The sequence below is a fragment of the Rhipicephalus microplus genome, chromosome 1 (assembly GCF_043290135.1).
Source record: "Rhipicephalus microplus isolate Deutch F79 chromosome 1, USDA_Rmic, whole genome shotgun sequence".
Lineage (NCBI taxonomy): Eukaryota > Metazoa > Arthropoda > Arachnida > Ixodida > Ixodidae > Rhipicephalus > Rhipicephalus microplus.
Window position 1 is genome coordinate 292720449 of NC_134700.1, and position 13608 is coordinate 292734056.

The window sequence follows — 13608 nt, forward strand, 5'->3', positions numbered from 1 at the left end:
TCATCTCTACAATAGCTGGGACCCCCTTGATTTCTTTCTTAGAATGAGTGAAATTGCCCTAGGTCACATTGCAACAGTTAGCAACAGACACAAAATATGGCTTTATGTTGCTTTGCAAGAGTTACATTCACACATATACAGTTGCACTTCGATTTTTTACGACTCACTTTTGTTATGCTAGGGTACATTTTGTTACAGCACTGCAAAGTGAACCACTAGCCAGAGTAGTACAAGAACAGCCACTACTGACATTAAAAAGCCCGTAAACCACCCAGAGGTCAAAATTCACTTGTGGTGAGGAAATTGTGCGAAAATGATGCCGTGATAGCGGAGTAAGGCTCGTTTGATTATCAAAAAATGGCGATGGCTACTTTCACTCTTTCCTTCACAGCCCTCCGCTCGCTCTCAAAACCCGTTTGCCCTCTTGCCAATCGCCCCTCCAGGTGTTTTTCTGCCCATCACCGGAGTTCTTTTTTTTTTTTTGCCTCCCTGACTTACTCCCCTTCTTTCTCTGACACACACACTTTCTTTTACTTTGTATTTTTTTCACTCTCCTCCCATATATCATCTTTTACCTTACAGTCGAATCTCGATAATTCGAACTCGAAGGGGCCCGAAAATTTGTCGAACTAAAAGAAGATGAATTAATGAAACCTAAGTAAACAGAGGGCTCCCCATGCAGTGGCGCATGTGTATTGAGCTAACACACGAGGGGGAAGTTTTAGAAGACTTACATTTATTCACAAATCACAGGACATAAGTCATTAGTTGGAAGTAATCGATGATGCGCGTCTGCACACGTTTGCCTTGCAGCGAGTCAATGAATTTCGCACACAGCTTGCAAAGCATGTCTACTTCGGCTTCAGCATTCTCCTGGCAATATAAGTTGCGCCCGGCAATGTCCAGCGCCGACACTCTCTAAGGATGACAACAACGACTGTATCTCCGCTACTACCTTCTGCGCCAAAGCCGCAGCGTGGCCAGCACGTGACAAGAAAGGAGGAGGAGCGTCTCCCTGCGGAGAGAAGCAGATCGGCATTTGAGATAAACCAACACTCCACGGCAGTTTTTTTTTTTTTTTTCTCTCTCTCTCTTTGCGCACGTCGTTGAAAGGAGAAGGGTTAAGTGGCAGGGACGAGAAAGGGAGAAGCATGGCACAGGGGCCGCGTCGTTGAAAAGAGAAGGGTTAAGTGGCAGGGACGAGAAAGGGAGAAGCATGGCACAGGCGCGTAACAGAGAGCCGCACTCTGCGACAGCTTTTTTTTTTTCTCTTTCTCTCTTTGGGCATGGCGTTGGAAGGAGAAGGGTCTTTAAGTGGCAGGGGCAGAAAAGGGAGAAGTGTGGCAAAGGCGCGTCACAGATCGGCATTTGAGAGAGAGCGAAAATTTCATCTCAGCCTTTTCTTTCCCTTTCTTTTTCCCTTTTCGCACAGCGGTGAGGTGTCGGAGGTGCCGCCACGGGATTGGGCGGGGTGCTGAGAGCATTTTCCGAGTGCGGTATGTTCGAATTGACCGTCGCAAGTGCTTGTGCATTCGAATTACCGGGCGTTTTTGCCCATTGAAATACACATAGCTTTGACGGGACCTTATCATGAATTCTAATCAAGCAGAAGTTCGAATTAAGCGTGTTCGAATTAATGAGATTCGACTGTACTTTCTTTTCTTCACTCCCACTGTCCCTTAAATCCCCATTCCCCCATAAATGCATCGGTTGAGATGTCCTTACATGACAGACAGTTGTCGTGCACTCCGCACCCCATTTTCTCAACTTATTTTCCTAAATGTCAGCTTTCCCTCTTTCCCCACTCTCGCGTGGTATGGAAGTGCGGTCTGTGTGCACCTAGGAGAACATGCGGGCAACACGACGAATAGCCAGGAGCATGGACAGCTGCTTGCAGACTAACCAATCGCTTGACTAACCGCAGCACGAATGTGCGGCGCATCACACAGAGGCCGGAAAGGCCCGGAGAGGAGTAGTGACTGTTGTTTCAAATTTGTGGCGCGCCGTCGGCTCGTAGTGCTGTCACGTGTAGCATTGCTGATCATGACGGTATTCTGCACACGATGCGGGTGTTCACTTGAAACATTTGAAAAAAATATTGTAGGTGCTTTAGTGGCCCTTTAAAGTTATGCAAGTGCATCAAGTCGAAGGCAACTGAAAGCATAAACGTTGACTGCGGAGTAAAGCTATACATGCAATTTACAAGAGTAACTCGTTACTGAAAGATCTACCGTTTTACAGATGCACAACAGTTTAGCAATAAGCATACAGCCACAAACACAACTCACACGACTAGGGTCACGAAAACCCCATACGAAGAGAAATAATGCCTACGCACCTTTTGTGTCTCGCAGTTCGGGTCGCACGAGTGATTGATGAAGCGCGACACATTGCCCTTCTGAGTGGCATCAATGATCTCGTCCGCACGTAGCGCCATGAAGTAGTAGTGCTGGTTGTTGTCCCGGGCATACTGCTTGACCCGCTTGCGGAAGTCTTCTGGCGTGAGTACTTCTCCCACATATTCCATTACAAATGTGCCCCTGAATGAAACAAAACGAAAAAGCTGAAACAAAACGCCGAAGGAACCATGGCTACGAGAATGCCAAGCGTGCCAATAAATGATGATCACGGATTCGTGTCAATTGAACAGGCAAATATATATGGGGAAATGAATGTCTTAGTTAAACACCCAAAAAAGCCATTCGGCTTGGTCAACGTTAAAATTGGAGGAGGCAAGGGGATGGGACAAGTGCAGGGATGAGCAAATATTTAAAATTTCAAATATTTTTGTAATAGTGCTTGCTTTTAGATTCGATTCACACTGAAATTGTACTATTCAAGCTTCCCGAAGACAAATACACTAAACGTCTAATTGGCAATAGGACGTTTAGCCCTTTCAGGCGTTCAATCCTTCTACGCCATCACACTCTTGTATTGAAAACAAGCTGCCTTTTAGGCTCTTCTACAGCCACCAATGCAGAAGAAAGCGCTGGTTTAAACATTTAAGATGATGAATGTGGCAGAAATGGGGCCCGATTAAAGCTGTTTTGGACCTGAAATTTGGGAAAAATAGGGCACCCAAAATTTTTAGCACGGAAAATTTCAAATGTTCTTGCATATTGACGTGTACACGGCATATTTGGAACTCTAAACTCAATGGAAGCGCATCTTTGTTTGCCACATCAGGTGTTTCTACTTTCTTTGCCGGTCTTTTACACGCCAGGCACGTTGACTGCCGATCGGGAACACGCTTCGACGATTGGCAACAGGCTTATTAAGCAAGTCGCCTGCAAAAACAGGGCTTATTTTTCTGAAGAAAAGCTCTGCGTAGTCGCATCAATTGGCATGCATATAAAAGGGCCACATACAGCACGAATGATGTCTCAAAATTTGTGCCTTGTTGTAGTCATATTGTCTACATATCCTTTTATCGTGTGCCAAAGCATATATCAGCTACGGTGTATTAAACGGACTGTCTAATGTCCTTCACTGCTTTTCCGTTTTGTTGCGCAATGAAAAGCGTAGCATCTGAAGTGTCTAACCTTGCAGCGGTTTATCTAGAAAGTGTGTAAAAATTTTTAAAACAGAATTTTTCTCTCCCTGTTCAGTCTCCTTCAATTGGTGTAATGAATGCCCACAACACTGGTGGGCAGAGGCAATGACAATTGCAAAGGTGAGAATGCCTTCCAGCATTTTGGAGCAGCCGTTGGAGCAGCAAAATCTGCTTTTGGAGCAGCTATCGCTGTGTTTGGAGTATGCATGGGCTTTTCATGATATACACACACAGGAAGAAAATTTAGTTTTAATTAAGTTTAATGTTCCCTTAGTTCACATGGTCATTTATACAGAAGCAGCAAGCCCACAAAATAAGCACAAAATATAAACAAAAGCAGGATCATATACAGAAGCGGCGACGTAAAACAGTGAAGGAGATGTATGCAAATGTACGAGATGGCTCTCTTTAGACATTTTAAATACCATTCTTTTAAAGATTACTCAACTCCTGCTCAAGTACAGCAATGTATATATTCTAGTGCCGTTTCATGTGAAAAAGAATAGAGGTCGGCAGAATTGGTGGGGAACCTAACCTGCTCTAATGCTTAATTTATGTAGACATTAAAAGGCAAATTTCCATAACTTCTACTAATACACTCATGGTCAACTCTACGTAACTAATGGCACTCACTAAAACACAGCAAAACCAGGTGATAAGAAAAAAGTACAAAAATCATGGATTCTTACGAAGAGACTGTCTCCAAGGTGCGTAGACCCCAGCCTTTTTTCTCAGTCATAAACTTTTCCACCTTGATGTAGCTTTTCTGCAATGTAAAGAACGTGCTTCAGAATGATTAAAAAAGGGATGCATTCAAAATGTGGAAAATAAATTTGTTGCTTTGGCACACAAGAGCAACAAAATAGATATTCTCTGCTCATACCTTCTGAAATCGTCTGTTGCTGCAATTTTCACCATTAGGACAGCGGGAACCACTAAACAAAAAGAAACATGAAAATTTTCTTTAGTATTCAATTACATGCGCTCAGAAATAGAGAGATGTCCTACGCTTGAACCAGATGTTTAGTAAGCAATTTTCCTCTGTGCACTCCTCTTTACATTAAAGAAGAAGAAAAAGACTGCATCTTAGACGTGTGAAGTAGTAGTTGTGGCAGTGCGCACTAAACCATGTTCGGGTCTATGTTAAACTCGTACCTGCCACACTGGTCCAGGGGCTAAAGCCCTCGACTGTTGACATGCAGGTCGCGGGATATATTTTCGGCGGCAGCAGCTGAATTTTCTATGGAAGCTAAAATTCTTGAACCAGTGTGCTTAGATTTAGGTGCACAATAAAGAACCCCAGGTGATCAATTTCCGCAGCCCTCCACTAAGGCGTCTCTCACAATCATATGATGGTTTTGGGACGTTAAACAACAACAATTACCATTAAATGTTAAACTCCTAGACCAATTCGACTGATGGTCTCTTGATGGATTCTTTAAGTGATGGATTCTTTAACCCCTTAAAGGGGTACTGACACCTTCTTTCGGGAGACAGTTTACTCTGCCATACAAATTTCCTGTATACAGAGACAGCTCTGAGAGTGTGTTACGCCAATAAGATATTTTATTTTGATATTAAGGAAAAACGCTGCTTGAAGGCTATTTTTTTAAATGTTCATTCTAGAGCAATAAAACTTCAGCTGTTTATAGAGCTTTTTATGCTGATTTCTAATATATAATATATATATATATAGTTTATGTGCAAGTTGCTTATTTTAAGTTCTGTAACACAACTCGAAAACCTTTAGCCTTTTGTTCTCCCTCTTTCTGTTACTAAACTTCCATAATTTTCACAATGTTTCAATAAAGTTCACAATGTTTCAAATAAAGTGTACAATGCAGAAAACTAATAAGGAAGTGCATACAAAATATGTAATAGATGAGAAAATGTCCACATTTCTCCTTCCCTAGTAAAGGTTTGCATGAACCTTTTATTATATCCCCTTCAGGCGCGAATTAAATCTGGCAACGTGAAAATTTTTTTTGGTTCATAATTTCAATATTTAAGCCTATTAAAGTAAGAAACTCGAAACAAATGCAAAATATGTTTATTGGTTCAATTTTTGCTCAGCGTCCACATTTGTGGACATTGCGCCTCAAAGCAGTAATATTAGTGAAAAGCGACAAAGAAGAAAACACGCTTTCCATTTAAATTCAAAATAACTTCTTTCAAAGTAATGTTGAGAGAAGTTACCAGGAAAAGTCTATTTAGTGTGGAAGAGGTAGAAGCAGTCATTCTGCGATGTCAGGCAAAGAAAAATGTCACACTCGCGGCTCTTGCATGAGCATCCATCCCTCCTGCAGCGTTGTGCGTTGGGTATGTTCATATGCTGTGGCCAGTGCTGGATGCCGTCATAGCGAAGAGTGCTCACTGGCAGGGGTGACGCATTGGGTGCCTTCCTTTTCATCACCTGGGGGTTCTCACTGCTTGGTGGCCCACGCTTTTTCTGGGGCTTGTTGACGCTCAGCTGATGATGATGATGATGATGACGATGATAATCCTTGATAGTCTGGCGCACACCCACAAAGGGGGATCGGCCAAGAACCGGGCGGCAGGATCTTAACTAAAAGGCTAATGGTTTTTCAAACAAAACGTAATTTTGTGTTCTCTTCATTCTCTTCCTCCTTTTCGTCGTCCGAAATGTCTCCATCGGAAACATCTCCATTGGCTATTTTTTAAGGACGTCTTCTGCTGTTTCACCGTCGACTTTTTGTCGTCTCGATGCATGATCTTGAACTCCTGGTGACAAAAATTATTAACGTAAACATCATTTGATGCTGCCGGAAGTGAAACACAGAGAAATAGCAGCCTTTCAACAAAGGAGGCACTGAAGCGCAGTGTCCACGTTCGTGGACGCGAAATTTAGCTGAACCTCTCTGTCATTACAAATGATTTCCTATTGCCAAAATATTGTTAAAAGGCATGCGGGATATCTTAGTTATTACTGACAAATGCAAAATTTCACGCCATCTAAAAAGGTACGAAGTAAACGATAAAAACATAAGATCCACCTACGCGTCCCGCCATAGAAAGTGGAGGCGTCCATTTTGACTTTTGTTTACAATGTTATTTTGAACCAGGTGCAAGAGATGGCGCCACGCGTCCTTGCAGCAAGATGCAGAGGTTGCGGGAGCATTGTTTGCGCGCGAGATTCAAGACCTATTTTCGAAAGACCTAGGTGTGAACTTGGCGTCCACAAATGTGGACGTTGCGCCTGAAGGGGATATAATAAAAATATTGAAATTTAAATAAGATAATAGCATTTCTCACACTTAAAAAAATTTTGGGCCGTGTTTCATGAAGATCTAAGCACCAGAAGTAGCCGAAAAAGGAGGGGCACATTGAAAAAAATGGCAGAATCTGTTTTGAGAAAAACAAGCATGAAAGTTGAAATTGAATGTTTATTCATGAAAGATGTGATTAAATGCAATAGAATTTGCACACAAAAAAGATCAATCTTTCTTGTAGTAGCCACTGCCACTGAAAAGCGCTAGCGCTATAAGTTTGTCCCTCACGGCTTTTTCGAGATAACTCCTAGCAGACATTTTGCTCACAGACAGTGCCATAAAATGCTTCCTAAACTTCTTTTGTTCCATCGTTCAGTCTTGTGCTGACTGCAAACTGAGGAGAAGTTCAAAAAGACTTCAAAATGTCAAGGGACACAACAGTGCTGATGCCATTATGTGGCCGAGTTTATGCTATGTACCGTCGCACATAACAGCAATGTCGTTCCCACTAACTTCCCTCACTTTGAGCTCCCTCAATATACCACTGTGCTTATATGTTGTTTTTGCACAAGCAAGCTGTATTAATTTTTAAGTGATTTATAAAGCTTTTTCTTCATTTTTCATTATAGGATTACAATCTCATAAACCTCTTGCAATCAGCTTTGTATTGAAAGAGTCAAAATACCTGCTCTTGATTGTTTTTGATCTGATAAGATGCAGCCAGAATGACTCAGATACTGCCCACAGTTTAACAACTTTAGAATCTATGGTGGACGAATGGGCATCTAACAGCTCGCATTTTTGCCTCTGATTGCAAGTGGCACACTGCTACGAAAGCATGATGTTTAACTTCATGGGAATATTGAAAAGCTGTACTTGTAGTGTTGAGTCGAAAGGCCATGGTGGCCGCATTTCGATGGGGCAAAATACAACAACACCAGTGCACTAAGAATGGGGTACCTGTAAAAGGACCCTGAGTGGCCAAAATCATTTTGACGTCCCTCACTACGACATTCGTAATAAACATGTGGTATTAATTTGTAAACCCCTTAATTATTGCATTTTTTCGGCTGATGCCGCCATGAGCTACATGTCTCGAGCTTTTTTTTTTTTTTCTGGTGCTCATTTTAAAACATAACACACTCAGGCAGGTATTTATGCATGCCGAGTGCTAAAAATAAATGCTTAAAAGCAAAGCAACTGTCAGGGAAGCTTAGAGAGCTAACATCAAGACTGTCCAACACACAACCCCCGATAGTAGCATTACCATCGCCCCTCAAGCACATCTGCGCCTCTAGGAACGGCCACTGGCTCTATAAAAACTGAAGCGGCAGTTCCGTGACCATAAAAAGCATTGAATGACTCCACCGGAACTATAAATTATGCTATACTGGGGGACACTGCAATGACTTTGAGCATCTAGGATTCTTCAACTTGCAAAAAATTCAAGTACACAAATGCTCTTGCATTTCACTTCCCATTATACAATCTATTGTGAAAGAACAAAAATTGATTGATTGACACGATGCCACTGTGCCTGGTAATCGAACCCGCGATATTGTGCTTGGCAGTTCAAAAGCGAAGGGTACTTTTGTGCCAAAGCTATACACTCACCATTCAATCATGAGTAGGCGATTGAGGCAGTCCTCTTCACAGCCCATGATGCCCCTGTCTTTCTCATCCTTGGTCAAGGAGCAGTCGCAAATCATGCGGCGCACCTCCTTCTTGCTTTTCGTCTTGCGCCTGCCATCAGAAACTTCATCAATGCTTGACTTGAACATGTGAATGAGCCGAAAAGCATTCACATTTCAATGTGCAGCAACCTGGCCACGTTTTCTAAAACGAAACTCCAATTGTTATTCTGTTGACAGCTTATAGGTACCACAATGTATGTCAGAGTACAGTTATTAATGGTTGAAGAGACATGTACAGTGGACTCTTATTAAACGGCTTATTAAACAGAACCTGAAGGGACCGGGAAAATTTTTCCCATTAAACAGGCATTCTATTTACACAGAGATCTGCAGGGGTGCAGAATAGAAGTACGAAACCAATTATATTAAGAGGCACTTGTTTCGTTTAAGCAGTGGTTCCATTTAACAAATTTAGGTTTACTGAGGGGCTAGTGTATGCAGGCCATCAAATCGAAATTCAATTTATAGAATTCCCTTCACAAGAATGTGCATACATGCAAGGTGCCGCATCAAGCTTTGCCGTTACTTTAACTTGATTAGGAAAAAAAAAATCGGCTGACTTTTTTTCTCAGTGACCATGCACCTCTGAAAGGCATTGCCGGCTGCTCCAAAATTGCAGCCTAAAATAAAAGCCTGCCTACCTGAGCTGAAAAGTCAACCTACCTCTCGAAAAGGTAAAGATTTTCTTCAATATCCTCATAGCCGATAGACTTGGAAGAAGAGCCGTTCGTTGCACTGCTGGCACTGCCTTTATCCTTGTCCCTGCTTTCCTTGCTGTCTCTGTAATTCCTGCCATCCTTGCTGTCCCTGTAGTCCCTATTGTCCCTACTAACCTTGCTGTCCCTGCAGTCCCTATTCTCCTTGCCATCCCTGTAGTCCCTGCTGCTACTCTCAAGCTTGTGGTTATCTCTGGAGGCCCTGGGTGAGGCTGTGCTGTCAGACTGCTCTCGGCTGCTCGTCCCTCTGGACCCCTTGGAATCCTTTGAATGCAGTGCCAATGTGGGGCTGCTACGCTCTCTCCTTCGCGGGCTCTCCTTCGAGCCAGCTGGAGTCACTTCTTCATGTATGGAGGGCATCCTAGCTTCACACGGAGGGGAGCTGCGGGCTACTGATGAAGAAATCGATGGGATGGGTGGTGTGTCACGAGTTTCAAGTTCACTGCTGCGCCGCCAGCGGGACTTCACCTGCAAAGATGACTGCAGCTGTCATTTCACACCTTGCCTCTATTGTCAAGGGCAGACTTTCCTTTAATATTTACTAGATGGAACTGCGGTGCTGCAATCATTCATTTACTACACAAATTATCGGTAGTTCGTGGCTTTGCCTAGTCTTCATGCTTGTGGCTTTGTTTACTGTTGTTTTTGGCTTTTGTTTCCCATAGAGAATGGCTTGTTGTGAATCTCTCATGCAGATTTGAATAAGCCTAAAAAGGTCAAAACAGTGAAATGGCATTAAGCACTACTGCTAAACTTTGTGTTGCAACAAAATGGCTGTAGGCCACAGAGAGCTGAGCAACAAAAGCTTAGACTAGTTTATGTACTACCCATGATTCCCATGCTGGCTCACACGCCATGCATTGCAGCTCCTATGGACTCTAGAGCCAGATTTCCCCTAGAGTGCCATTGTGAAACTCCATTATTAAACTCCAAGACCAATGAAGAGAAGAAGAAAAAAGAAAATAACGAAAGCTCCGCAATGCTGAGCGCGGAAACGTACAATAAACAAAGCTAAAAACAAATGAGCATTTAGTATACATCACACTAATTAGGTGGCACTTATTTTGCAGTTTCCAGATAAACTCAATGCTACCAATGGCAACAACACGAGCATTCGTACATTGAAATGACCTAAGGTCTTGTGCACAAAACAATGTCAGCTCATTTGCACACACAGCTCCTAAATTTGAGACATTCAAAACTGCCCTATTGCTAACATGAAACTTATTTTGAATGTGCTTGCAGTAACAAAAATAGGTCGTCTAGTATGTCAGAGCCCTATGCGCTACGTAGTTGCACTTTTCCTTCTAAAAAACGAAGGCTACCTTTATCTGTTTGGTCACCATTTATTCAATCAAATGTGCGAAATTTCGACAAATATTTGCACAGTCCACATAACTTGTATATTGCACAACGTACATTACACACAATATCTTAATGCAAGTTTGGCCCCATTAGTACTGTATTTACTCGTATAATGCTAACGCTTCTTTACATGAACTGGTTATGAGACACGTTATGCGATTCATAATGCTCCACAGCCAGCATTATTTTGGTATTTTTGCCAAAGATCCCAACTCTGAATTGAGTCTTGGTCATTTCACAAATCGATTTATGTCAACTAAAAGCCACAGTAGTGGGAAATGTATAATCACCCGATACACAACCCACAGGCTCACGTCACAGTTTGGTTTGTCTTGTGAATACGTAACTGAACCCTCACTTCAGAGTAAGAGTCTTCACTTCAAGATTCGCTGTTGGGGTCGCAGTTTCATTACAAAGGGCATCGTTGCAGTCTCACAGAAAGTTGAGAAAGAATTGTGCAGTGTTTCCCGGCAAATTCTTGTAAGACAGAATCAGCACAAAGCAGCTTTTGAGCAAGTATAGTGCCTTAACCTCTTAATCTAGTGCCAATACGGCCAATGAGGACATTGGCACCCACGTTTCGCACATCACTTTTGACGACATATTTGGCGATATTATAGTCAGATGTCTTGGCGTCACCAATAAAATTTGACATTCTCTGCCCGCTATTGATACAGTTGGTACAATACGAGACCGCTGTGGTCCGCAGACAGCCTAAAGGCTCATAAAAGTACATTTGAAAGTGACCCTCCGAGGATGTAGCGCCTGCTTCCTCCTAAACTGCACACTAAGCCAAGATACTGTCAATGGATAAGATCGCTGCATATTAAACCATGCCAAAAGTGCTGAACATATGCTCCACATATGCATGGCGACTCACAAGCACAATAAAACACAGTCAATACAATCAGCACCAGTTCAACCAAAACACCTCTAATAGTGATGAGCCCACGTCGGCACGACAGCTATAGGTATGAGACACGAATCTTAAAGGCATTACTTTCACTAACCGCGTGCACAAGATAAATTTCTGAAGCAAGTTGCAGGTAGCAGTTCCAAATTTCCAACACAGATCCTAGATCCCACGCTTTTACGCACGGGAACCATAGAACATCATAGATATCGCAATTATTATGTCGAAAAGCACAAAAAATTGTTGTGATGACCAAACAGAGCCATGCGGTAGATACGCAAGTAGACATGGTATTCAACTTCAGCTGTTTAGCATACCTGCCAAGTTCAAGAAATCTGAATTGAGGAGATTGTCAAAGTGAGAGGGGGGGAATGGGATTGCACACCGATTCCCCACTTCCTTTCACAAAGAAGCATCTCTGGGAAAAGATAAGGGTGATGAAGAGGAGGAGTCCCAAAAAGTCCCGTAAGCATAAGTATTGTTGCAGTCTCATAATTGCTCATAAACATAGCAGGCTGGATTTACCAACTAAGCTCATTTACATTACTGAATATTTACTCACATAATAGGCCCACTTTTTTTTTCCAGAAAATCTGGCTTCAAGTTCATGGTGTGCCTATTAAACAGGGTGAAATTCCCGAAACTATTTTTAAATTACAACATATACTGTTTATAACGTACAGATCGACGTATATCCACGCTACAGCTGAAACAACCTTCTTCATGAGCAACACAGGCGAAAAACCTGCTGAGCATGCATTCTCGCAAATCCGAGAATCACGGCGTAAGATGCAGCGTGCCTTCGAATTTCTGAAAGTTAACATCAAAGAAACCCTACAAAAGAAAAGTGCCATCGTGGAAATTAGCCTAAAACGTTTCAGGCCACCTTTATTACGTGCATTTATCACGACCGAAATTTTGTGCGCTGAATAGCACTGATAGTTTGATTTCAACGGCTTGCACTGAATATCCAAGACATTGCAATCGTATTACGAACCACCATTTGAGTCTTCAGCAGTGCCCAAGCCCCTTTTTTTTAAGTAGAGCCACCAAAAAGAATTATGTTGATTCTGTACGAAAAACGCAATTTCGATCGCCTGCGACCCCCACCGATAAAGACAAAAACGATGAGGCCTAGGCTACGGTTAAGCATGTTGTCATGGGAAGTTTGCATACGTGAAGATTGTGCGTTGAAAAGATTGCACTGAAGCACTGATCCAAGAGCAGCGCGCGATACGATGTTTAGGTTTGTGGCCAGGAAATCAATGGCAACAAAAGTCCACAGAGCTTGAACAAGTCCGCGTACAGACGACGTTCGATTTCTCAGATGCCCGAAACTCCAGACATGCCCGATTTCCAGGGCTTATCTATGGCACCGTCAAGTACCCCATAGAGTCAATATATTAAAGAAAAGTCAGAAATTCCAGGCGCTTATAGCATTTACCATTCGATTTTCCAGACTTTTTACCACTGACTGCAGACTCGAAGTCGCCGTCGCCGTTTTGGTTGTTTTTGAACCTCGAACTAGCCGCATCGCGGCAGCCGGACCCTTAAAAACCAAAAATGTTGCAATCCAGCGCACGCCTATCCATCGCCAGCCATAGCTTAGGCCGCATGATGCTGTGCTGCCTGTGCTTCAACAGTGGCAAAAGCTATGCTGTCGACCTATGGTCTGCCGTCACCATGCTTGGAGGCTCGTGGACGGTGCTTACGCAACAGACCCACGAAACTTTTTTCACCACGGGAGCATCATAAATGGACGCGAAGACAGCCGTATTGTCCAAAGTGGACAGCATGTGCGACGAACTTCGACCCTTCTACGTTGCCTTCGATTATGTCCACATTGCCGGTGTTTTGATTCCAGCCGGGATAACCCTTGAGGGCTTCGCCGACATGACAAAAACCTTGACCCGTGTGTGGAACTGACGGGTGACAAAATCATTCGTGAAGTTAGAGAATTCTGACAACTCCAACACCGAGATCGAAGAGGCTGTGCCTACACAGCCAACGAGCTCAGAGTTGATGCGAGCACTGACACTGTCATCAGTGTACAGCGACAGCATGACATTAACTGAAATTGAAGCAGACATCATCGCGGGCAAGTGAAATGATGCCATGCAGATGAAAACAAGCGGCC

General features: G+C 43.0%; 1 protein-coding gene across 7 annotated transcripts in view; it reads right to left on the reverse strand.

Annotated features, from left to right (window-relative positions):
• LOC142763602 (uncharacterized) overlaps nucleotides 1-13608 on the reverse strand; it is a 122345-nt gene that overhangs the window by 62772 nt on the left and 45965 nt on the right. For all 7 annotated transcript variants that reach the window (XM_075865154.1, XM_075865153.1, XM_075865155.1 and 4 more), the window contains 5 exons: nucleotides 9141-9661; nucleotides 8398-8526; nucleotides 4437-4488; nucleotides 4243-4319; nucleotides 2339-2540 (listed from right to left, as the gene is read on the reverse strand). In XM_075865154.1, coding sequence (XP_075721269.1) covers nucleotides 2339-2540; nucleotides 4243-4319; nucleotides 4437-4488; nucleotides 8398-8526; nucleotides 9141-9661 — 981 coding nt within the window. The remainder of the gene's footprint in view (nucleotides 1-2338; nucleotides 2541-4242; nucleotides 4320-4436; nucleotides 4489-8397; nucleotides 8527-9140; nucleotides 9662-13608) is intronic.